The sequence below is a fragment of the Trichomycterus rosablanca genome, chromosome 12, assembly GCF_030014385.1.
Source record: "Trichomycterus rosablanca isolate fTriRos1 chromosome 12, fTriRos1.hap1, whole genome shotgun sequence".
Lineage (NCBI taxonomy): Eukaryota > Metazoa > Chordata > Actinopteri > Siluriformes > Trichomycteridae > Trichomycterus > Trichomycterus rosablanca.
The window spans coordinates 9,064,892-9,091,075 of NC_085999.1; the positions used below are offsets into that span (position 1 = coordinate 9,064,892).

The 26,184-nt window shown below is 40.9% G+C and overlaps 2 protein-coding genes across 4 annotated transcripts in view; one reads left to right on the forward strand and one right to left on the reverse strand.

Annotated features, from left to right (window-relative positions):
- The window catches only part of dync1i2a (dynein, cytoplasmic 1, intermediate chain 2a), a 38,364-nt gene extending 18,993 nt beyond the window's left edge, over positions 1 to 19,371 (forward strand). For all 3 annotated transcript variants that reach the window (XM_063005532.1, XM_063005534.1, XM_063005533.1), the window contains 11 exons: positions 5,153 to 5,239; positions 6,002 to 6,164; positions 6,251 to 6,350; positions 8,366 to 8,491; positions 11,173 to 11,319; positions 11,573 to 11,686; positions 12,307 to 12,440; positions 14,842 to 14,986; positions 16,192 to 16,332; positions 17,111 to 17,236; positions 18,324 to 19,371. In XM_063005532.1, the coding sequence (XP_062861602.1) occupies positions 5,153 to 5,239; positions 6,002 to 6,164; positions 6,251 to 6,350; positions 8,366 to 8,491; positions 11,173 to 11,319; positions 11,573 to 11,686; positions 12,307 to 12,440; positions 14,842 to 14,986; positions 16,192 to 16,332; positions 17,111 to 17,236; positions 18,324 to 18,437 (1,397 nt within the window). In that variant the 3' untranslated portion in view covers positions 18,438 to 19,371. The remainder of the gene's footprint in view (positions 1 to 5,152; positions 5,240 to 6,001; positions 6,165 to 6,250; positions 6,351 to 8,365; positions 8,492 to 11,172; positions 11,320 to 11,572; positions 11,687 to 12,306; positions 12,441 to 14,841; positions 14,987 to 16,191; positions 16,333 to 17,110; positions 17,237 to 18,323) is intronic.
- Positions 19,372 to 20,205: 834 nt separating this feature from the next.
- The window catches only part of LOC134324232 (electrogenic aspartate/glutamate antiporter SLC25A12, mitochondrial-like), a 40,128-nt gene continuing 34,149 nt past the window's right edge, over positions 20,206 to 26,184 (reverse strand). The window contains exons 15-18 of the mRNA XM_063005948.1: positions 23,109 to 23,247; positions 22,708 to 22,866; positions 22,455 to 22,545; positions 20,206 to 21,123 (exon numbers count right to left, since the gene is read on the reverse strand). Coding sequence (XP_062862018.1) covers positions 20,916 to 21,123; positions 22,455 to 22,545; positions 22,708 to 22,866; positions 23,109 to 23,247 — 597 coding nt within the window. The 3' untranslated portion in view covers positions 20,206 to 20,915. The remainder of the gene's footprint in view (positions 21,124 to 22,454; positions 22,546 to 22,707; positions 22,867 to 23,108; positions 23,248 to 26,184) is intronic.

Genomic DNA, 26,184 nt, shown 5'->3' on the forward strand with positions numbered 1-26,184 from the left:
GGGGTGTACTCACTTTTGTTGCCGGTGGTTTAGACATTAATGGCTGTATATTGAGTTATTTTGAGGGAAGAATAAATTTACACTGTTATATAAGCTGCACACAGACTACTTTTCATTGTGTCAAAGTGTCATTTTGTCAGTGTTGTCCCATGAAAAGATATACTTAAATATCTGCAGAAATGTGAGGGGTGTACTCACTTTTGTGATACACTGTATATATATATATATATATATATATATATATATATATATAGTCATGTTCAATTGGAGCCCCTCTCTCTTGCTCACTTTGCGCCCAGTGATTTTTGGGATAGCCAGGCCCACCGTGACCCTGACTCAGATAGATGGTGGTAAAACATGAAAATGAAATAAAATATGAAGAATGTTACTTTACTCTACAGGGACTAATTTCACCCATAATATAATGTTGAGCATGAGTACCATCCATCATAAGTAACATGCCAGTGATAGGTGTAATATGAGGCTACTGTGTCTGATCTAACATCAGGGCCCCAAACCTTTCTGATCAGAAGAGTGTGTATGTCTGTCTGTGTGTGTTTGAGAGAGGAGAGAACTTTGGAAATGATCTGACTTAGGGATAAAAGAGAAAATTGCCTAGTCTCGAGAAACATAAGTAGCCAAGGAAGATTAAATGCTCGTATGCATGCCTCATGTCTGTCTTACCGAATGCATGTGTCCTTGTAGCCAATTTGCATGTAGAATGAGAAAAGCAGGCATGGCATGTAAGAAAGAGACTCATGAAGAGTGGGTAGGGAAACGGGAGTCTTAGGGAAGATATGATGAAGTGGGCCATGCCTGAATTCCACCATATGTAATTGTAGCTGGTGTCTTTGAGATGCTCTGCATTGGAAAGCTCTAGTCCTGGTTTGCATGTGCTGCTTGACACAAAGACCAATATTTGGTCAAATTAAACTGACTAATATTGTGTCAAATTAATGGAACACTTATTTTACCACATGTATGAATGATTCCTTTCAGCTGCTCCTGTTATGGAATATTTCCAGGGCACCATAAAACTGTTTAACAGGCCTGATATCTACAGACTTCACCACACTAAAATCTCCCTTTACTTCTCCTACTGTTCCCACTTCCACCATGTAATCATTTCATCAACTTTTTTGCTTTCTCATGCAGGCACATAACAAAATGCATTGGGTGACATTGAGAGCTTTCACGCCTCTTGTCCCTGCCACTCAGAGATAGCTTTTTTTTCTCTCTTTCTCTTGCTGATTGATTAATTTGTCCTGGTCTGTTGAGGTGATAAGGGGCTGCTCTCAGTGGGTGGTATGCCACAGAAGCTAAGGGCACTGGACTCTGCTGTGCTGCTCACACAGACTGGTTGGCACACTTGCTGATTAGGGTCCTTGATTTGCACTATTCAGTATAGATTCTGTGTGTTTTCTGTCTGCAGGAGATCTAACTGCACTTCTTTTTCTGTAGAGAGTTGTACATATAACAGAATGTTGCTGATTCCAGTGATGTAGGACACCTGAAAGATCCCAAGTAAAAAGAATCTGAATTTTTTTAGAAAGAAAAAGGGTGCTCGAGTGACGCAGTGGTCGAAGATTTGAACTCTGCTACTAGCAGTGAACCAGCCATCTACACAGACCTGATTGGCCCTGTGATCGATTGCTGCCCTGTCTAGGATATTTCTGCCTTGAAACCAGACCTACCACGACCCTGATGAGGATAACGCTATTGATCAGTGAAAATGAAAAGAAAGAAAGTAAATTTTTCAGAGTGAATGCTTGCCCTTAAATTTCTTTGTGTAAATCAGCCAATATTGCAGTGAATTCAGTAATTTCAGTACCATATTGGATTTCTTAGAGGTGAGGTGAGGTGAGGTGTTTGTTTGTTTGTTTTTTATTAGAATTTTAACGTCATGTTTTACACTTTTGGTTACATTCATGACAGGAACGATAGTTACTCATTACACAAGATTCATCAGTTCACAAGGTTATATCAAACACAGTCCTGGACAATTTTGTATCTCCAGTTCACCTCACTTGCATGTCTTTGGACTGTGGGAGGAAACCGGAGCACCCGGAGGAAACCCAAGCGGACACAGGGAGAACATGCAAACTCCACACAGAAAGGACCCGGACCGCCCCACCTGGGGATCGAACCCAGGACCTTCTTGCTGTGAGGCGACAGTGCTACCCACTTCGCCACCGTGCCACCCCTAGAGGCGAGGTGTATGCAGAAAGCAGGTGCTGGGGAGTAATGTGACCATATCGTTCAGTCGATGGACTTAAAAATGAAAGCTCTGTCTGTTTCATCAGGCTTTAGAACTATTTAAGATTGTGAAACATTTTCCCTGTGAATATGAACATTAATTAAAGGTGATTGTTTTAATAATCCTCTCTCCACACCAGGAGTACTACTCTATTTTAATCACTCGGGCACATGAGAGGCCTCTTATGGAGGGCCTTTCTTTAAACTCAGGCACCCTTAAACCAGCACTCCACTGCCACAACCACAAAACTGCCAGCCTTGCACAATTCAACTTCTTATTTAAATTTGAATATAGTAGATACATTAATTTTATCTTTCTTAAAATAATTGTACGTTGCTTTGAATAAAAGCATCTGCTAAATACTGCAAATGTAAGTGTAGAGTTGGCGGCTACAAAGTTGGGCCAACATTAAGTTTATGACCATGGTTTTGAAATGCAATGTCCAACTAGCTCGTTGTTGTGTGTTTTTCTAATTCTGACCATGTAGTTGTAATGCTTGTAACAATAATTACCTTTATATATATATATATATATTTCGAAATTTAGTTGAATTTAGTCCCAAAGTACTCACAGCCGACTTTATTGTGTTGTTTTGATAGGAAAGTTCATTCTGCCTGAGCACCCCACCATAATCAAAATCCTGAAAGTCCAATTTAGGAAGCCCACATTTACATTTCTTTTGGTATACAGACATGCAGAAGTCATGCAGGTTTTTAGATTCTCTCTGTGTCTGTTTTACCCAAACCCTGTGCACCTGCACTGCAGATCAAAGGACAGTAGACTTGTACTGGAACAACCTCTGAACCCTTGGAGCGTTTGCATTAATATATTGTCCTTTCACAAAAGCTGGTGATTACTCCTTCGGTCCCTCTGCCCTCCCCCTTTTCTCCTCCCAAAAGCTTTTATTCCTTAAATGATACAAAAGCGATAATTGGGTTGCTTTGAGATGAGGTGTCGATGGGGAAGGGGATATGCCATCAGGGTGAATTCTGTTAAACGTTTCAGTACTTCCCCCCCACCTTCTAATCCCCAATCTTGCTTTCTTTCTTTGTACCATTGCTCTCCTTTTTCTCCTGCATGGGGTCATCAGGATCACTAGCTTTTCTCCAAATGGCCATTTTGGCTGGCAGGTGCATTATACTTTTTATTTTTAGATTGTCTTAACGTTGCTAATGCCTGGCAGGTTGATTGCTTGGGCTTGCTTGGCAGAGAAAGGGCTGTGCTATGCACTTGGGCCTTGCACTGAAAGACACTGATTACTGTTTTCGTCTCAGCCTGATTGAGGCCCTTGAAAGAAAAGATTTTAACCTTCTCTCCTCTATCCTTTCCTGACTAAGGGCCCAACGCGTTGAGATGGCTTGTGTCATCAGCGTGACTCTGTAAACTCATCAGAACAATTCCCTGTCTTCTACCCCTCCCCTTTTCTTCGTTTTTTAGTCTTTTTCCTGCTTTCGTTCCCTCCCCTCACTCAAAGCTCTTGTTTCAAAGACCGGGTTGAAGACATTCCTAATGGAAGATCTGACAGATGACATTATCATTTTGATTCTCTCAGGGAAGAAAAAATCTACCCTCTGATGCAGTCTTTATAATCACTCAAAAAATATCCGACTAATTTCGGAAAAAGACGTCTATATAGTAATCTTCTTTTTGTGCTTTTTGCTTCATCCCGTGTATGTTAACAGTCCCCCCATTCGAGTTTACAATAGGTAGTGGATTTGTTTCAGATGATTAGGATGTGTGCATGTGTGTGTTGTAGAAAAGCTTGACCTTTTGTTGAAGCGGTGTGTGGTTTGCCAGCTGGTCAGGGCCACAAGCTGTATTTTGTTGCACATCCTCACGGTCTGAATAGCAGTTGTCGGACCCCCTGGCGTGTCGGTAATTGCACAGGCTTGTGGTTCCGGAGAGAGTCTTCAGAATGGGCAGTCAGGCAGAAAAAAACTCAGTGCCATCTTTATGCCACCTCTCTCTTACACACAATCCCAACAGAGACATCTGCCTCGCACACCCCAGCCGTCAGCTGGTCTAACCAATGGCAGCGGTTTGGGGCACCTGCTGACCGCCCTGCTGCTATGTGTGTGTGGGATGTATGGATGCAAGTGTTCCTGTGTATGTTCATGTATTCAGACGATAGTGAGCATAGCAGTGCTAACAAGTGAACTCCTTTTATAATTGTGTGTCTTATTAACTGTGGTACAGGGAGGGGGGTGGACCCTGGCTGTGTTCTAACGTGGTTTAGTTAGCAATACAAAGAGAAGCAACTTTGAGAGAGAGGTGACGTTGGGATGGAAGCGTGGCTAACTGTGAGAAGCTTTGTTTCATTTTAAAACCAGTGTTTCCACAGTAACAATTCAGACACACTATCTCCATCAAACTCATTGTTTTTTTTTTATTCACTATTAATCCATTTTTTAAATAGTAATAAAATACTACATTTTCGGTATGACTGCTAAGTTTGGTTCTACAACTGCTGTACATTAATCAACACATTTGAAATTATTTGGATAAACGTAAAGTGTTACATTTTTTTTTTTTTTTTTTTTTTTTTTTTTTTATAAATATCAGGAGAAACTGTGTAACTCCAAATCTTTAAATTAAAGATCTTCTTGAAATTCTCATTTTGTATAAATCATCAATGACTGCCAGACTGCGTTTTTACAAACAAATCTCCTGGTTTATGCGACAGCATTACTTCTTGGCAGCATGAACTCTAATATATATATATATATATATATTCTTTTGTGAAACCCGGAAAATAAAATATGGGTTTTGAGGAATGACCTAAAGAAGCATGTCAACTGGTGTCAATTTTGGCAAATATATTTTGTATGTGATTTGTAATAATTAAAGGTTAATCATGTGATTTAATAAACTAATGCCTCGTTATTGTCTCAACAGATGAAGATGATGAGGAAGAGCTGGCTCCTGCAGAACCAGTGACTGAGGTAAAGAAAGAAACACAGGAGGAGAAACAAGAAGAGGAAGGTAAGATTTAAAGAATGCAAGCAGGCAAAATGATTAGGGCTTTTCCTGACTCAGGTCATGGAATTGTTATTATTATTATATCACAACGTTATCTGCTACATGTAATACACATATATCCATATGTAATAACATAACGTTTCTCGATAAGGTGTAAATAAGGGGGCCAACATGAGCAGCCTAAACACCTTCAATGTGTGTTAACATCCTGGAAGTTCACTTGCCATTAGGATGAAAAAGTGGTCCCAAATCATACCAGTAAAATGTCGCCACTATATTAGCATTTGTATTTCTACATACTTTTATTCATGCTTTTTTGTCACCCAGATGTACAAAACAAGACAGGTGAACAAAAACAATGATGTTTTTCCCATTTATCCCCCAGTTTAGTCATTTCCTATTCCCAATTATGAATTTGCTGTTGCTTGCACAATCCCCGATCTGGTCAAGCATAGTGGGCAAACAACCGTTCGACCTTCCTTCCCTCAAATATGGCATAATATGTTTGTATGTTATGTTTTGTCATGTTACTTCTTTTTATTTTAAATATTTAATTATTTGGATTTTTCATTTATTTCATTAATATTTTGAGAGAAGCAAAAAAAGAAGATAGTAATACAGATTGGCATTTATACATTTTGCTGTTCTCCAAAATGACCTTTAAGTTACGTCTTCCTTAATAAAAATGAACAGATTTGAAAACTTAAGTATATTTAGGTAACCAGTATGTCTAGAAAAAATAACCATCACGTTAACATTCTCTAGTGACCCCTCATGAGTTGACTGAGGAGGAGAAGCTGCAGATCCTGCATTCAGAAGAGTTCATGGACTTTTTTGACCACAGCACACGCATCATTGAGAGAGCTCTGTCTGAACATGTGGATGTTTTCTTTGACTACAGTGGCCGTGACCTTGAGGAGAAAGAAGGGTACATTATAAAATTGCCTACAGCTTTAAATACATTGACCAACGTTCTTTAAATGACTGAGCATGTTTATGTTGTGTGTGATGCAGAGAGATGCAGGCTGGATCGAAGCTGTCCCTGAACAGGCAGTTTATGGATGAACGCTGGTCCAAGCACAGAGTGGTCACCTGTCTGGACTGGTCCCCACAGGTAATTGAGCATTAAGCACACCCTTAAAGATTGACTTGAGGCCGCTCAGGTGGCGCAGCGGTAAAAAGGACACGCTGGGTTGGATTCTGAGTACGTAGTATCGAATCCTGCTCTGCTTCACCGGTTCGAAGCTGAGTGGCTGTATGGGCAACGATTGGCCGGTTGCTCAGTTGGGGGGTGGGACAAAGAACCGGATGTGGGTCTCTCTCTGTCAGAATGCGATTACGACCTCTGCCGGCTGATTAGAGGCGCCTGAGATGAGGAAGAGTGCCCTTAGGGTGTGTCTCTCTGCATGCAACGCTAGGTGGCGCCAAACTCATCAATCTGTGGGTGGCAAAAATGCATCTGGCTGCTGTTCATGTTTCGGAGGGGATATGGGTTAGCTTCGATCTCCTCGGTCAGGGCAGGATTCGGCATAGACACAGAGGAAGCACGATGCAAATTGAACGATTGGATGCGATAAAAGGGGGAGAAAAAAGGGGAAAAAGATTGACTTGAGTGTACAGTTTTTTATGGATCCAAATACTCAAACAACTCTTCTATGGTACTGATGTAAAGAACCTTAACTGGCACCTATATTTTTAGATTGTATTCTGGTGCCCTGTTGCTTTTGGTACATGATCAACAGTTCAAAACATTTGTTTGTTGGATTTATGTGTCTGTGGAAATACACAGTCTTTTTGGCTCCCCATGTTTTGGTTTTATTGGCTTTTAAAATAGGGATGCAAATTATGCAAATTTCTTTTATACATTAACCGACGGTTATTAGCTGACGGTTAAATAACTTCCAAGCGTTTAGTATTCCATCCAAATATAAAACACATCACTGAGTTCATATCAACTAGTCTTTGCGCTTTATTTAATAAAAACACTGTGATGTAGTGAAGGTGGCACTGGTGCAGAACAGGATCGTTAAAACAAAGTCTGTAGCAAACAGTTCATTGCCAGCTGGGTGTCTACTCAGACATGATTGGCTATGTTGAGGGTGGGGGTTTATGGCAGAAACTCTGTAATGAATTGGCACCCTGTCCAGGGTATTCCTGCCTTTTGCCCATTGTTTGCACCCTGACCCTGGTCAAGCAGTTGATAAAAATGCAATGAAACATAATAAAAGTCATTTTGTGTTGCTGTTACGAGAAGTCTGCAAGCTCTGTGCTACTCCTTTCACTTATGTATGATCTACTGATTTCATATTTTAACTCCTCAGTCTCAGTGGGATGTATACAGTTTAAACAGACGTGGGTTATTGTTTTAGTTGCCATGATTTTTTTTTTTATAATTGGCTCTGCTTATGTGTTCGTATTTCTTATATTATTATTATAATTATTATTTTACATTAGACAATTTATTCTCCACCCAGAACTTGAGGAAGACACGCATCAAGGCTCTTCTCTGTACTTGCACCCAAGTGGTGGAACGAGCTTCCTGTCTGTCCCTCACTGTCCTAAAAAGATGATTAAAAACCCACCTATTTACTAAGCACTCAAGCTGAGAACTAACATGTATTTACTAACGCTCTTATTTATTTCTTATAAAAAAAACTTTCTTCTATTAGAGTTTCAGCAGATTTGTGTCCTTGGGCTGTTGTCTACTTAGACTATAGTAGGGAAATGTTTACTGTGGAAGCACTTTTGTAAATCGCTCTGGATAAATGCAGAAAATGTAAATTAACAGTTTGGTTTAAACGTTTTACGTTGAAGTGTTTACATTCTAATAGCCTTACAGCAGTATTTGTGCTTAAAACTGGAGCATGTTTCAGTGCAGTAGTCAGTGGCATTACTTCTCAGCACCTCTGATGCAGCGGCTGCAGATCTGTCGCTGGTGTATGTGCTAGCGTTTATTTACCACTGCTGTCACCACTGCTGAGGAAATGTTTCCCTGTAATAAATCTTGTTGAAACAGTGACGTTTTCTGGCACACACTCAGCTTGCACAAGGAAAAGCTCCTATTGGATTGTGTGTTTGTGTGTATCTGTGTGTGTACATTCTGACTGTGTTTTTTGTGTTTATCTACAGTATCCCGAGCTGCTAGTTGCCTCCTATAACAACAACGAGGAGGCTCCTCATGAGCCTGATGGAGTGGCACTGGTCTGGAACATGAAGTATAAAAAATCGACTCCGGAGTATGTCTTTCACTGCCAGGTAGAACAGATAGCACCACCCTGTCAAATCAACACCTCACTAACATTCACACGTGACCTGCTGAACTAAAATGACATCACACCCACACCTACACATGCACGTTGCTGTTTCGACTGACAAACACTGTTTACTGCCTGGTTTGGGTGAACTGGGATTTCACCAACACTTGCATACCCATTTACACACTCACATACGTTCTCACTTAATTACACCCACATAAAGTTTGAAGGAGAGCAGGTTATTAGAACTGTGCTTTCCAAAGCTGTATGCCCTAGCTCGAGATCAGAGTTCATCATCTGCTAAGCTTTGCTAATTCTAAACTGCTTAAACTGACTTTACTGCACTATATTTAGCAAGATTATGTGGTCACAGAGAACAATCACAGATTAAAGAAATTTGGGATTTCAAAATGTTGGATGCAGAATGCGTAATTTGACATTACATTTTCCTCTCCAAGCTTGCTGGTATTTGAGAGGTACTATCGCCCGACAGAGTATCTACACAGTCGTTATTGACTTTTTTTGTTAAGTGGCTGAAGCCCTGTGATGGCTTGGTACCCTTGCGTCCCATGTTTCCCTGTAAAAACTGGACCCGTTGCGACCCTGACCAGGATGATGCAGTTGATGAAAATGAAATAAAAGGCTTTTATGGTGACTATGCAGCATCCATCACACGTCTCATAACCATATGTGTTTAAACACGTCGATCAGGTCAGTCTAAGAAATACCATTCATGACCTGTTTTACTGTGGTATGAATATGAGGTGTCACAGAAACCAAATTCACTTCAAATGTAACAGTATTGAAAAGGATGTAGTATGTTTTCCCTATGTACAATGAGGCAGATGGTTCGAGAGTTACTTTTTCCCAAGGATACTGATTATTAGGTCTTTAAACCTACAATTAGATGCCACGTCACTTCTAATTTGGAATGTGTGGCAGGTATTTGTAATTTACAAATGTGTTAGACTAAATTGAACTGACCTAGTTTTAATGAATATAATGCTTTTTGGCCGCAAGAGTAAAAATAAGGATGGTTATACAGTAAAAAATGACCTTTATTGGAAAGTATGGTGGATGTTCCTTAGAATGAACACCCTGAAAAAAGAATTTGCCTCTTCAAGTAGCTTTGGTTGACATTGGTTTGTAATCTCTCTAAATCCTCTGGCTATCTCAATCTCCTGACCTATACCCTATTAAAAGCTGAAGAGCTGAGAAGAAGAGTCCACTAGATTTAATCATGTGATGAAAATCTAGATTTTGGAGAGCTATCTTGTTCTGAGTCTCATTGAGCTATGTTCTAAATTTTATAGACTTTTCTTTAGGCAAATCTTTTGTTTATGACCCTGTTTATCATATTAATTTTAATCCTTACTTCCTGTTACCCTACTGACACATTCTTATGTTCAAATCTACTGTCTCTTATTTCTCCCAAGTACTTTTCTTCTCCAAACTAATGAAAATGTTTAAATGTATCATTTAGCTGTATATATCTTGTGGGGTGCTCTCGGTCTGCAGTGGTCAGTATCTATCAAAAGTGGTCCAAGGAAGGAACAGTGGTAAACCAGCGACAGGGTGATGGGCGGCCAAGGCTTATTGATGCACATGAGGAGTAAAGGCTGGCCTGTGTAGTCCAATCCAACAGACGAGCTTCTGTAGCTCAAATTGCTGAAGAAGTTACTGCTGGTTCTTATAGAATATTACAGTGATGCATTTTGTGTATCAGAAAAATCCTTAGTGTTGTGAAATATATAATTTACTGTAGTTTAAATGTCCTGTTGCATTCTTCTAAACCTGAATTATTATAGATTATAGAAGTAAAAACCAATTCTAATTAAAAATAATCAGCTGTTGAGCTGAAGTGAAAAAATAGAAACACTTGTTAAGTTGAAATTTCCACATGCTTTACCGTACATGTTTTTGCTTTGTGTGTGTGTGTGTGTGTGTGTGTGTGTGTGTGTGTGTGTGTGTGTGTGTTTGTGTGTGAATGTGTGAGTGAGTGTGTGTGTGTGTGTGTGTGTGCCCTAAGGTGCTGTGCTGTGGACAGGCTGAGTAAAACCACATGTGCTGGCATCCAAAACGGATACATGGCTCACACACACTATATACACTTAGTGAACAGCTCTGCACATACATAAATGCAAACTTTTTCAAGTGTGTGACTGTTAGAGCACAGTGAAGTAAAAAAAATAAGTTTGCCTTCCTCTAAAAGCTATTAAAAAATTGAAACGGTAGTATTAAAATGCAGCTTTTGCTTAGATGACTGATTATTTTGGAAGTAATGGGGGAGAAATCTGAGTAAAATTGCTACTTATTCTGACTCTAAATCTTAAATAGTCAGCTCGACAATTAACTAATAAGACAGAGGAAGCTTAGCAGTGAGGGTCTTGTAATATTAATAATATGTTCTAGTATTGAAACCCCATTACCTCCGGGACCACTTACTACCTCTGATCTTAATTTTAATTTGCTTTGTATACAACTGTCTGCCCAGTGAAGAACTGTAAATGTATAGTTAGGCATGAGTCCATTAGCACTGTGTGAGTGATGATTGGTTACACACACAAAGATATAACAGTCTGGTTTGTTAATGATCCTGCCAAAAGCGTAAATGTGCTATTTTATTACTTGGACTAAACCACTCTCTCTCTCCTTTCTCTGTCTCTCATTATCTCTCTCTAGTCTGCAGTGATGTCAGCAGCATTTGTTAAATTTCATCCTAACCTGGTGATAGGTGGCACATATTCAGGACAAATTGTGCTGTGGGACAATAGAAGTAACAAACGGACTCCAGTGCAGAGGACCCCGCTTTCAGCTGCGGCCCACACGGTAACCCTCCATACATCAAGAAAAGCATGAGCAAAGGCTGCTCTTACTATAGCTGCCTGTTGCTGTTGATTAGTATGTCTGTAGGAATTTGTGCCCATTCAGTCAAAAGAGCATTAATGGCACAGCGGTAAATTATGCTAGCCCACTACTGCTGGAATCCAGGGCTCAAATCGGCCGTCTACATACAGATATGATTGGCTGTGTCTGTGCATGATATTCTAGTATAACTGATGATGTTTTGCTCTCTCTGTAGCATCCAGTGTACTGTGTGAATGTGGTTGGTACACAGAATGCCCACAATCTGATCAGCATCTCCACCGATGGTAAAATGTGTTCCTGGAGTCTGGACATGCTTTCTCAGCCTCAGGTAGCCAACATTTTTATATTATTGTTAAAATACTCTTTGTAGAATTTCTTCTACCACCGTTTGCACTCTTTCTTGCTTCTCCTGTTGAGCCCACTTTGGTACGTCTGGTCCCTAGACAAAAACGATAATCAAATTTAGCACAGGCACTTGGGTACAATACGGGTCACTTGGCAATGCAAACAGCCACTTAATGTGAGATCACGATCGGGTACCATGCAGTAAACAGGGTCATAAGAGAAGACTTGCTGATATAATGGCTGAGGAACAAGCGTTAGTGAAGAATGAGTGTCAGACATGCACTCAAGGGGAAGTGGTTTGGAAATACTTCTTCACTTGGAAAGCAGCTCCCCAACCCTTCAGACTTTGCACATTTAGAGCAAATTTGTTGATCTCATGTCTTAATATATTGTAGGCATGAATATGATTACCTTCACTTATTCGTTCCATAAAGTTTGCCAAACCACCGAGTCAGATGTGAAACATTTACGATGTGCTAGCTGAATTGACATCATCCATATCTAAACTGCCAAGTAAGCTGGAGATTTATTTACCAGAGGACGCTTACTGTGCCAGGAGATTAAGTGTGTTGTGGGTGCTAATGTTGCCCCCTTTTTTTACAGGACAGTATGGAGTTGGTCTTTAAACAGTCCAAGGCAGTGGCAGTCACTTCAATGTCTTTTCCTTTGGGTGACGTCAATAACTTTGTGGTAGGCAGTGAAGATGGATCAGTCTACACGGCCTGTCGACACGGCAGGTAAATTGCACACTTCAGGTTACAGGGTACTGAATTTCTCTGCTGCCATAAATGATACTGCGACTGCTGGTTATCTTCAGTAATAAACACACACACTCACCTACTGGAAACATCTCAATTCACTGCTGTATTTCTCGTTGTTACATAGCTGCACTTTCTTTTCGGAATGCACTTTTAAAGTTGTTTACAAGGGGGGAAGCACACAGTAATCAGCTCCAATAAAAGGATAAAGGAAGTGGGATGAATTTCCCCTGTATGTCAACTGAACTATATTTTGAGGCAGTTGGCGCAGTCAGTCACTAAGCTGTTTATCTGCATGTTTATCTTCAGCAGTGATTAGGAGAGCTGCAGTGTTTCCACTTCATTTATGATGCTATGATTATGATATTCTCATCTCAACCCAGCTAATAGGACAGAAGCACCTCTCACACTGGCACTTTACCCCAGAGTAATAACACACAGTGCATAGTACACACATGCACACATGTCTATTTGAAGGGTTTATTTCTTAATCATTTTACCACAGAATTATGCTGATATCCTTCATTTTTAGAGCGAAAAATGCTTGCTGCATGAAATAACCCATATTTGTATTAATCAAAAATGAAAACAATCTGAAAATGATTTAAAAAATCTATAATTTTACCTTTTGCATTGACATCATAATGTCAATTTTTTAAAGTTTTGTAGTCTCAGATGATGCCATTTGTTCACTGAGGTGCCAGGTACAGCCCTGCACCTATAACAATTAAAAATGCACCCTATATACATGGCCAGTAATAATCCACTAGCACACCAGTGCCGAGATTCCAAACTCCCGGGTTCAAATTTCGGCTCTGCTACCGGTAGACTGGGCACCCTCTAGCAGACAAAATTGTCTTCCAGTCTGCTGGATGGGAAAAGACCAAACTGGGGTTATTAACACGGTGTAAGGATCTTGGTTACCCAGGGCACCTGTACAGAAAGTGGAGGAGTGCAGAGATCGGGGCGTGGCTCTCCGAGTGTGTGTCAGATGAATATACACCCTTCCTGGACACCGTCAGGGACTCCAGCAGCGAATTGGCTGTGCTAAAAATTGGAAGAAAAGCGGGTAAAATGCATTAAAAAATGCACCCAATATGCAGGATGCTTAACCAAGTTAAAAAGCCACAAGCAAAAAGGGTAAAGGAAAAATGAAAATGGTGGCCAAAAGAACAGATAAAAAAGGACACTTAAGTATCTGATGAAATCCAACAAATGACTGTCCGTAAAAGCTTTAAACCTTGGACTTTAAATTCCCAGAATTCTGTTGCCCTGTGGCATTCACACTCCCTGCTGCAGTACCCATATTACCTATTACGTTAGTTTTTATATTTTTGCCTCACGTAAATATCGTCTTAAATAATGTTATCACCAAGTCCTTAATAGTGCTCCTTTTAACTATGCAATACCTGCAGACAACCTTAAATGAATGTACAGGAAATTGGCAGTTCCTATTTAGAGCAAGGACCTGCATTCCACTTGGTGTTAAGTCTGATAGCACTTAGTTTATTCATAGTCGGGTGCTAACAAGCTCTTGAACTGTTAAGAAACCCTCAAACATATTCACTACTAATAACATAATGTACCGTGGCTGGATTTGAAGGAAACCCACATGTACATGGCAAGAAAATACTAAACTCTTCACCAGCAGTGATTGCAAGTCAAGATGAAACCTGTTATGCTGTCGGGCGCTATTAAATGAGTTGAGCTGCCATACTGCTCCTATCCACATTTAAATAATTACAGTTCAGAATTTCTTTATTTTATACCACTTTGTCTTTGTTGGCCTGTTTTTATTTTATTCAGTGCTTTCGACAAAAGTTTAGTCATTTGGAAAATGCTTGTCCAATAAATTAAGTTGAAGCACATTTTACACAACAGGCCGGCTGCTTAGCATTGTCAGAACCCTTGCTGCATTTTTTTGGGAAGACATTTACTTTGAGTGGGTGTTAATTAATGCCTCATTTGCACCTTTCCATCATCATGCTTTAAAATGCAAGGAATATAATTGAGCTGATACAAAAGCAGCAGTCCACTAGCAGTAAGGTCTAGACAGGCAAGTTTGTTTTTTCCCATTTTTTTCCATTGGAGCCTTGTGTTTGGGTCGACTGTTTATATGTCTCATCTCAACTGATGGAAACACACCTAATTCACATTCCGTGTTGTGCATCAGAAACATATGATTGTGGAAAGTAACGATTCTGCCAAATAATCATGCCTGATTTAAATAATCACAATCAGGTGATCACATCAGGTATGTCAGACCTGTGAGCACTTTTTGGAATTCTAGGATGTATTTATTGCATTTCTTATGTAAATTAACAAACCTGAATATAACTGCTGCAATGACTGTGTGTCTGTGTGTGTGCATAAAATGCAGTAAGGCAGGTATCAGTGAGATGTTTGATGGCCACCACGGGCCGATCACAGGAATACACTGCCACACTGCAGCTGGTCCTGTTGATTTCTCCCACCTCTTCCTCACCTCTTCCTTTGACTGGACCATCAAACTCTGGGGTACTAAGGTAGCTAAATTCACAACTTATACATCTGTGTTACATCAGTGAAATACTGATTATTAAAGTCCTTGGCAACAAATTTCATTATCAATTATTATTGTTCATAACACGCCTAAATTTATTACCAATGATGAATTTTCTTGTTTGCACACAGCATAAACTGAACCCCAAATTCACTTCTAATTTTACTTTCTTGCACTGCATTCGACCAAAGATCTCCAAAATATGAGGACACGTCACATTAGACTCCACAAAGTAGCTTGTAAGCTGCAAAACATGCCAAACTATTTATGTACACAAATCCATGCTCAGTATACAGCAGCTGATTTTACAATTTTACTGTATTGCTATTTATTTATATTAATTCTAATGAATATATTATATGGGGTTTGTGGGTGCTCGGGTGGCACAGCGGTATAATATACTAGCCCATTTCTGCTGAGATCTGGTGTTAAAATCTCAGCTGTACTATCGGCTGGTCAGGCATCTATACATACATACATACATACATACATACATACATACATACATACATACATACATGCATATATGCATGGGGGGGGCACGGTGTCTCTGTGGATAGCACTGTTGCCTCACAGCAAGAAGGTTCTGGGTTCGATCCCCAGGCGTGGCGGTCCGGGTCCCTTCTGTGCGGAGTATGCATGTTCTCCCCGTGTCCGAGTGGGTTTCCTCCACGAGCTCCGGTTTCCTCCCACAGTCCAAAAACATGCAGTCAGGTTAAGTAGAGACACTGAATTGCCCTATAGGTGAATGGGTGTGTGTGTGTGTGTGTGTGTGTGTGTATATGTGTCTGTCCTGCGATAGACCGGCGCCCCGTCCAGGGTGATACCCCTGCGCGACCTTAATTGGATAAGCGGTTAAGAAAGGGCGTGAGTGAGTGAGTGAGGTTTTATATTTTTTTGATGTTGGCGAATTCCGTTTATAGAAACATTTTAAAAGCGAAATAACGTGGATGTCTGAATTATTAGCATGCATGCTCAGTGTTTTTTTTTCCAGAAATTCTGAACAGACTTCATGATTTGAAAGATCTTTTTAAGGTCTTTTGGTTTAGTGTGTGTGAATGGAAAATTCACATTCAAATTGTGGAAAACCGTGCTGGTTCTATTTGCATTCTGATTGAAATGTTGTGGCTGTGCAATCCAGTCATCCAGTCTTTCATTTTTGTTTTTTGCTCTTTTTGTGTCGTGCAGAATAACAAGCCGCTGTACTCGTTCGAGGATAACTCGGACTACGTGTATGATGTGATGTGGTCTCCTGTTCACCCTGCTCTCTTTGCCTGTGTGGATGGAGTCGGCCATTTAGACCTGTGGAACCTCAACAATGACACAGAGGTCTCTATAACACACATATACTCTGTCTGTCTATCCTAAATACAGTGGTACCTTGTAACTCAACGTTCCCTAAACTCAATATCTTTGAAACTCAGCGCCCTGCATCAAGAAATTTGTACCCTTAAACTCAACGTTCCCCTTAAACTCAACATGTTCAGTTTTTTTTTAATATATTTATTTAATTTCAAATTAACAATGAGCAGTCTCTTTGTTCAGTGCTCGGTGTGCATATGAGACAGATCTGCATTTGTGTGGAATAACCATCAGATTCACTCTGAAAGCACCACATGTATCTGTGTTTAACTGGATTTTCCTCCTGTTTCACTTTTAAACTTGTGTTATAGCTCAGGGTTATGAGAAATTGTAAGAATCAGCTTTAATTTGAGTGTTTTTATATTATATTTGTGTTATTTTCAGTGTATAAGTGTCAAAAACAACTCCATTATTTTACATTAGCTTAAAATATATGCAAGTCCACAGGACCATGAAACGCATTAACAGGTTTCCCATACATCGTTATGGGATAAAATACCTTAAACTCAATGCCTTTTAAACTCACCACCACTCCCAGAACCAACTGACGTTGAGTTTCAAGGTACCAATGTACATTTACTTCAGTAAAAGGTTGAGTTTTTCTCTTTTTTATGGTAAAATTACTTATTAGTAAACTGCAACACATGCATTTTAGTGCATTGTTAATGCATTTGCGTTAACATATTGTAAAAAGAAAAAACATCAGCCAATTATGGAACATTTGCTTTATTTTGTGTGTTTAAAGGTCCCCACTGCCAGTATTACTGTGGAGGGCAGTCCTGCACTGAACAGGCTGAGGTGGGCACAGTCAGGCAGAGAGATTGCAGTGGGAGACTCTGAAGGGCAGGTCCTCATCTATGACGTTGGAGAGGTAAGAGCCTAGCTTTACATAAAACTGCCAACATTATGGCAACTGTAGGAAAGAAGTTCATAACCTGAAATGGAATGTATTTCTTACTTTATTAAAGCTTGTAACTCTTTGAGTACATGTATTGCAGTATCACCACTCCACCAGGATCGTTAACACTCTTGTAGTCAGTGCAGTTAGTTATGTAGCTGTTCCTTTCTGTTATCAAGGCCAACATTGTAAAACTGCACTCTCTAAGTGTAAGTGTAAGAGACGCAAATGAAGGGTCCCAGAGGACCAGCCCTCTCAGGGCCTTCAGTGTACCCGAAACACACAAATCCAAACATGGAAAAGAATGGAAAAGATTACACGGTTGCTTAAATAATTCATTTCTCAGCAAATCTCATTCTAGTGCATCTGTAATGCATGTGTCACAAGTACATCTATCCCTTACAGAAATATTACAGGCAGAATCCATTTCATTTTCATCAGATGCCTTATCCTGGTCAGGGTGGTGACGAGTCTGGGAAATGATGGGGACCAAGTCAGAAATACCCTGGATAGGGTGCCAGTCCTTTGCTGGTTTATGTGCCATAAACAGAAAACAACTATATTTTAGTTGACATAAAAATAAAGACTGTGCAGTCCAACAAGTTTTCTTTACAACATAACCATGTTGTGTGGGGCGGCATGGTGGCTTGATTTGTAGCACTGTCGCCTAACAGCAAGAAGGTCCTGGGTTCGATCCCCAGGTGAAGCGGTCCAGGTCCTTTCTGTGTGGAGTTTGCATGTTCTCCCTGTGTCTGCATGGGTTTCCTTTAGGAGCTCCGGTTTTCTCCCACAGTCCAAAGACGTGCAAGTGAGGTGAATTGGAGATACAAAATTGTCCATGACTGTTTGACATTAAAAACTTAGACTGATGAATCTTGTGTAACGAGTAACTAACTGTTCTGTCATTAATGTAACCAAAGTGTGTAAAACATGACGTTAAAATCCTAACAAATTAATAAAAAATGAATAAATCTGCTGTGTGTGCTCAGTCGCTGTACTGTTTAGTTCTGTGGTGTTATCTCATACTGCATCTCCACATTTTTCTTTTTTCTCCCCACAGCAGATCGCTGTGCCACGTAATGACGAGTGGACGCGCTTCGTGAGGACGCTGACAGAGATTAACGAGAACCGTGATGATGCAGAGGAGCTCGCTGCCCAGCGCATCCCCTCCTAATTCTCAGAGTACATTCCACAACCAGCTCCCAGGTTTCTTATGCAGCAAAAGCACGTACATCTCAACCAGGCATGATTACTATGCTAATGATTATAAAGGCCTCCTGCTCTAAATAATACAGAATATGATTTTCAATGTTTCCCTTCATCTAGAGTTTGAGTAACAGGTCAGAGTGGTAGAAGGAACTGAACTTGATTTAGTTAGTTCTGTAACAGATAAGGATGTCTCTTCAAGTACTGGAAGCTGTAAAGCTAAAGTGGTCATTTGGAAACTTACTGAAAGGGAGATGTGGTACATTACAGAAGATTTGGCTGGTACTATACCTAAGCTCCATTCCCAATCTACAGAGAGGAAAAACCTCTAGACTGAAGTGCTGTGTACAGTATTTTCTCTTGTTGATTGAGTTTTAAGGGTCTTCATAAATCCAATCCTGTCGTTGTGATACACATTCATCAAATTATTCGTCACATTATACATGGCCACAACCAAAGATTTCACAACATTCGAAAATGCAATACCAGATATCAAACACGGTTTATATTGTACCAGGATTTCATTGTGCGATTCCTTTCTAACAGAGCTCCTTAACAATCAGTGAGCATAAGTGTGACAGAGTGAATTTATGAACCCATGCAGCTAAGGACCCCCACCTCCCCACTATTAGCTGTAAGTCCAACTCCAGTTCCATCTCTGGCACTTGAATGTTAAACTTAGTCTGTCTTGATAATCTGTGCCAAATTTCGAGCACGTATTTATTATACACACTGAGATGCTGGATGATTATCATTGAATTGCTGAGCATTTAAAAGCCATTGTTCTTCAGAACTTGATCCTTTTCTTCCAGCTTTACTACTCTGTTTGTAACCTGAATGAGACTGTAGCTTCCTCTTCTCTGAATGTCTTTGTACATCTCGATAAACTTTCTAAACCCAAACCGTTTCATGTGTTCATTCGAACGTCTGCATTTCATCTATCAGAAAACAAATCCTAATAGGTTAAGCAAAGCTTTACAGTCAATCATTTCAATTTCATCAACCTCTTTATTCTGGTCGAGAACGGGGGGAAAACACTGGGCACATTTCAAGTTGAGCTGGGGCAGTTCAGGGCTTGTAATTAAATACAAAAATTCTCTGAGGAGCAAAGATGAGCAGAGGCTCTCCAGTTTGTCAACAAATGCGTGAGAACCTTATTAAAATGTTTTAAAATAGTGTTCTTGAAAGAAAGATTTGAATGGATTTGATTATTTCTCCATCTACAGTGCATAATGTCAATAAACAATTTCTGGAGGATTTTTTAAATTTGCATTTTCCATACTGTCCCAACTTTTTCTGATTTGACGTGGTATAATATAGAAGAAACACGATCTGATAGGAAGATTATCACACCGTGTCAATTTCCATAGTACTGTAGTATTGCATTTAAACAAATCCAAAATCCGGTTATTTAATTTAAGTAGCACTAAACATGTTTGGACCTAATCACAATGTTCAGTGCAGAAGCACATGGTGCAGAAGTGCAGCCGTTGATATAAAACAGACAGCATAAAGCAATAAGCATTTACCAGTCATGTGAGTCCAGAGCTGCAGTCAGTAACCTTAAAGAACAACCAGAGGGGAAAGAAACTAAAGAAAGTGAAACACAGTAGTGATTATCCAGGCAGCACTGCTGTTCACCCAGTTGATAACAAAGTTTAACTCATTTTAAGCTACTGGTTATAATAAGGCGTGCTAATACCACCTCACTTCCTTTAAGCAGCTCAACAATACTGTTTTTAGAAGAATGAAGAATGCCTTTATTTGTCATATATACAGATACATGAGTACAGCACAATGAAATTCTTTTTCTGCATTTCCCAGCTTGTTGGAAAGCTGAGGTCAGAGTGCAGGGTCAGTCATTGTACGGCGCCCCTGGAGCAGACAGGGTTAAGGGCCTTGCTCAGGGGCCCAACATGTTCCGATTGATAGCCCAAAGCTCTGTCTACTAGGCTACAACTTTACCTCTGGTGAATATACTACAGAAATAAACCCAAGACGCATGTAGAACTGGACTGCTTAATGTTTCAGTTATATAAAGTTAGTTATATCTTAGACATTTAGGAATTTTGTCCTTTGTGTTTCAAATAATACCTAAAAAATGCACACGTTTAAAATAAAACTCAATTTATTTTAAATAAATACAATCAAATGCATAATCATCCCCACACACGTCGTCTGTGTTACATCAGCGTTCGATTCGGTTACTAATGTGTTGCTATAGTTGTAAAGGCGGAACAAAAATCAATTTGCACACGTTACCTTGGCAGTTCTTTTCATTTACCATCATACACCAGTGCAAGCCACACGGTAATAAATAAACAGAGCGCTATTCATGCAGCAGTATGGACAGGGTTGAAATGCATTGCAGTGTCACTGCATATAAACACCCTGAACTGAGTTGAGAGAAAACAGCAGTAGACAGACAGCGAGGGTGAATGGACTTTTATAAGGTCTCGGCCGTGTGCTCTGTAGGAGCCGCTTTTACTGTCACACTGCCTGATGGTTTGAACTTGGGCAGATGCAGACCAAACTTGTTCTCTACACCTGCAAATGTAGCAGCAGCCAGTTGGTAACCTCCGATGTGCTCTTCTCTCAGGGGAGGAAGCTCAGAGATTCGAGATTTCGGCGTGGGCTCCGATCCTGCAGGACGGCTGTTCAGAAAGAGAAGTCAGTTAGACATTGGCGACTAAGGGCTGTGACACACAAAGCCAAACTGGGGATTAATGCCATGGATTAATGAGACAGACAAGCTTAAATAAACACAGTTGGTATGGGCGCTCGGGAGGTGCAGTAGTAAAACATGATAGCCCATCAGTGCTGAAACCTTGAGATCAGCCGGGCGCCTACATAGACAGACGATTGGTTGTGTGTCAGTATGGGGCAGGACAATGCTAAAACGGGGATCCTCATCGCTGGGCAACTATCATGGATGGCAATGCTTTCCACACAGGATACTGTGATCTGTGCGTGTCAGAGTGGGCATGTAAGGTCCATAAAGACATGGTTTAATGACCTTTGGTTGCCAGCATAGCCCTAACCTCAACTCCTGTTTAAAACCCATTGGATGAATTGGAACACTGATTGTGCAGACCTTTCAATCAGACATCAGTGCCAACCTTACCAATGCTTGTTTGACTAAATAGGCACAAGTTTTTACAGACACACTGAAAAAAATCTCATGGAAAGTATTACCAATAGAGTGAATGTGGTTATAGCCATAAAGGGTGGTCCATGTAGCTAGTGTTGTTGTAAGGTGTCAAGGTGTCTGCTTACGCTAAGCCTTATAGTGTGTAGTGTCAAGAGTTAAAATGACCTTTCCGTGGTCATATAACCCCCCCCCCCCCCCCCCCACACACACACACACACACACACACACTTCCCCACACACACAAACATACAAGGGGTAGATTGTCTACTCTAAACTGGTCCTAGATGGTAGTGACAAGGATTAGCGTTGTGTTCATTATGTTTTTCTCTCACTCGTGTGCCCAGTGTTTTCCAGGTTGGGCTCTGGACTCTTTGTGACCCTGATCAAGAGTAATAAACCCAACAACATGCTGCATTTGTGCCAAGAGGACAAGTTAAAATGTCATCAATTTATTAAATATTGTCCAAAGCGACTTACAGTAGTGTGACAGTAAATTGTCTAAGCAATCGAGGGTTAAGGGCCTTGTTCAAGGGCCCAACTGTGGCAATCTGGCAGTGGTGGGGCTTGAACCAGCGACCTTTCGATTACTATTCCAGTACCTTAACAACTAGGCTACAACTGCCCAATACGTCTTGTTGTTGTTAATGATGCCAACATGTAATCTCACTGTTGAAAGTAAACCCCAAGGTAAAGCCAACAGTGCAGGATAGACCAACACAAACTGTAGTGGCCTGATGGCCTCAACAACATGACCACACACACATGGCTTAGTGCATCAGAGCCCTCAAAAAAGGTCAAATAAAAGTGAAACACAGCGCTGAATGCTGCACTTACTGTCCTCCAAAGTCGACATAGAACCACCTCTGCAGGAGCTCGTAGGTGACCAGGGTAACACCGAACTGAGGGGAGGACCTACAAACACGCGCTGAGAGAAGAATAGAAAAGCTGCATGACTACACCTACAAGTATGCAGTGGCCTTCAAGAGCACGATTACAGAAGCTGAGGTGTGCCTCATTCCACAGTCATGAAACCTCTCATTTGGGTCCTGCGTGCACCGTCTGTCTGCATGTGTGTGTGTTTACGTACCTCCTGCTCCTTTCCAAAACGCTCTGAATCCCTCTTCTCTGAGAATTTTCCTAAAGCAGTCGATCACGCCGCTGTATGTGGTCTGTCCCGCTCGGGCTGCCACCTGCAGACGCGTTTTGATCACATCAGCAGGAGTCACCAAAGAGGCAGCAGGGACACCTAAACAAAACGCGTTCAGTTAATCACAGGACAGTGAGAACGACCAGAACGGGAAAAGCTGGCCGGGCTGATCCGAATTTCTTACACTGCAGTGTTACTGAGAGTCGGACGACAAACAAGAACTTTAATGGGACGGATTTCCAGCAGTGTGGTGAAAACATAATGTCACTTCCTGCTAAGCTTGGCAAGCCATTTTACCAGTCCTTGTACATATAGTTATGAGGATATTAGCTGTTGGGTACCTGCAATAGCACCAGCGGTGAGGAGCTGCAATGCCCCAAGTCTGCCCTCATCATCAGCCAGCTTTGTCTTGGCATGAGCGTATACAGGAAAGTAGATGGCAGAGAAAGGAATGTCTCTCAAAAAGCAGGCCTTCGCTCCCTGCCACAAAAACATACAAATGCATAACACAGTAATTAGGTGTGATGGCAGATTTAAGAGGAACACTGTTCACCCTGATCATGGATTCTAACATGTGCCATGAATTCTTTAAAGCTGTGCTATGTAACTTTCTGGCAATTCTTTTGAAACTTGCTGAAGAAAACATTTTCCAACTGGTTTGCCACACATTTCTCTTGTACAGAAACACTAAATGGCCACACTTATGTAGACACCCCTTCTAATAAAGTGTATGCCTCCAATTTTGTAGCAGCAGTTGGTGGAAAGCCATTTCCAGTTCCTGTTCCATCACGAGCAAGCTCCATAAGGAAATGGTATGACTAGTGTGGTGTGGTCTCAATACCACTGAACATCCTTGGGATGAAATGGAGCATTAATTCTGAGCCAGGCCTTCTTGTGCAAACACTCAGCTATGCTCTTTTGACTAAATTGGCAAAAAATTTCCACAGACACACTCCACAATCTAGAAATCTTTTCCAGAGAAGTAAAGGCTGTTATAGCCCTAAAATTTGGCATGTCTGCATGTGTTTCTGCATGTAATCTGAATTCCTTCCATGTCAAAAACATTTGCCAGTAAGTGGATTTGCCTGTCCTGAGTGTAATCCTGCCTTGCACTCAGTTAGGTGGCTCTGGACCTATCACAGTCTTAATCAGGATAAAGCAGTTACTGATAATAGGATGATGTAGACACAGGTGGGAGGGGCAATTGGCTCAAGAAGAAGAGGAACACAAGAGGTTAAAAATAAAAGGTTTTAAAGTTACCCAATGAAAAAAACAGTGTAATTATTTATTCACTGGCTGCACTGTTGAATATTGGCCTGTATGTAGCGCTGTTTATGTCTGTGTGTACCTGAGTATAAGTGTGTGTATGGTTAGTACTACTGGCTCTTTCTGTTTCGACATTGACTGTGACACTGGGTACAAAGTTTCGGGTTTTGGAATGGCACGTCCAACAAGCTTATGGTCAGGTGTCCACAAAATGGGACTGTAGTCCATCTGTTTCTCCACATACATTTTTAGCCTGATTTCATGCTGTTCTTCAATGGTCAGGACCCCCACAGGACCACCACAGAGCAGGTATTATTTAGGTGGTGGATCATTCTCAGCACTGCAGTGACAATGACATGGTGGTGGTGTGTTAGTGTGTGTTGTGCTGGTATGAGTGGATCAGGCACAGCGGCGCTGCTGGAGTTTTTAAATACTGTGTCCACTCACTGTCCACTCTATTAGACACTCCTACCTAGTTGGTCCACCTTGTAAATGTAAAGTCGGAGACGATCACTCATCTATTGCTGCTGTTTGTGTTGGTCATCTTCTAGACCTTCATTATAGTCACAGGATGCTGCCCACGGGGTGCTGTTGGCTGGATATTTTTTTGGTTGGTGGACTATTCTCAGTCCGGCAGTGACGGTGAGGTGTTTAAAAACTCCAGCAGCACTGCTGTGTCTTATCCACTCTACCAGCACAACAGACACTAACACACCACCACCATGTCAGTGTCACTGCAGTGCTGAGAATGATCCACCACCCAAATAATACCTGCTCTGTGGTGGTCCTGGGAGAGTCCTGACCATTGAAGAACAGCATGAAAGGGGGCTAACAAAGCATGCAGAGAAACAGATGGACTCTTTTCACAATATTATGTACAGTAGATGGTGAAAGACCTAAATGATTTGCAATCGTGCTATGGGAAATGTTCTCTTTGAACTAACTGACAATTCTCTTATAAAGATAGACTAAACCATTGATGGATCCTCCTTTTATACCCAATCATGATTCGTTTGCCTGTTACCAATTCACCTGCTTACTGTGGAATGTTTCAAATCAGTGTAACTTTAATATTCCACACACTTTTCTCTCATCCCCCCCCCCCCCCTTTTTTAGTAGGTTTATATTCAAACCTTAGAAATCTTTATGTACCATTTGATTTTTAGACTTTCTCAAAAACGAATTTCTGTTTGAGCCTAAATCCCTTTCCCACGCACGCATATGGTACAATAAGACGTCTCTCAGTTGCAAGCACATCATCCAGCTCAAGGCACTCTGAATCAGAAACAGAGCACAAACAGCTTGTGTTTGTATCTTCTCATGCAGAGAAGAAGTAGTAGGTGTGCTCATTTTAACAAGCTGCACATTGTCTGCTCTTCATTAGAATACGGTGTACGAGAACACTCCAGGAGACCTGAGGTAAAAGCCACAAGAACTTGGAGAGCAGCAGCAGCGTAATCTTTCCACTGGCTGCACTGTTGAATATTAGCCTTTATGTTGCTCTGTTTATGTGTGTGTGTGTGTGTGTGTGTGTGTGTGTGTGTATATGTGTGTATATGGTTGTAAGTGTGAGTGTGTGTAGTACTATTTTATGTTTTATAAGAGTGATACGATTGACATAAATAGTCACAATCGCCAGGTCTGATACGTTCTCGTGTTCTCATGTAGTCATTGAGTATTCAAACGCACATCATCACCAGTTCTGCTGTGTGTCTCCAGACTACACAACCAAACTCCAACAAACTAGGTCCTGACAGAACAGGGAGTCAGGCACCTTTGTGGAAACAGGACAGCAGCATACATACTGTAGATTAACGTAGAAGTACATGGGTCACTGGTAACCAAAAGATATTAATACACATTCAGAACCAGGAATTAGTGGAATTTGGATTTTCCTACTGAATTAAATGATTAATGGAGCACAATTTTTTGTGACATTGGTAACGAAGTGGGTGCTCGGGTGGTGCAACAGGGAATTACGCTAGCCTACTACCTCTGGGATCCAGGGTTTGAATCCAAAGCAGTGTTATCAGCCAGTCAAGCGTCTACATACAGACATGATTGGCTCTGTCTGAGGGGAGAAATAAAGGTTGGCCTAAACCCCATGATGGATTGGCATCGTGTCAGAAGTGTGGGCCAGGTTCATTACTA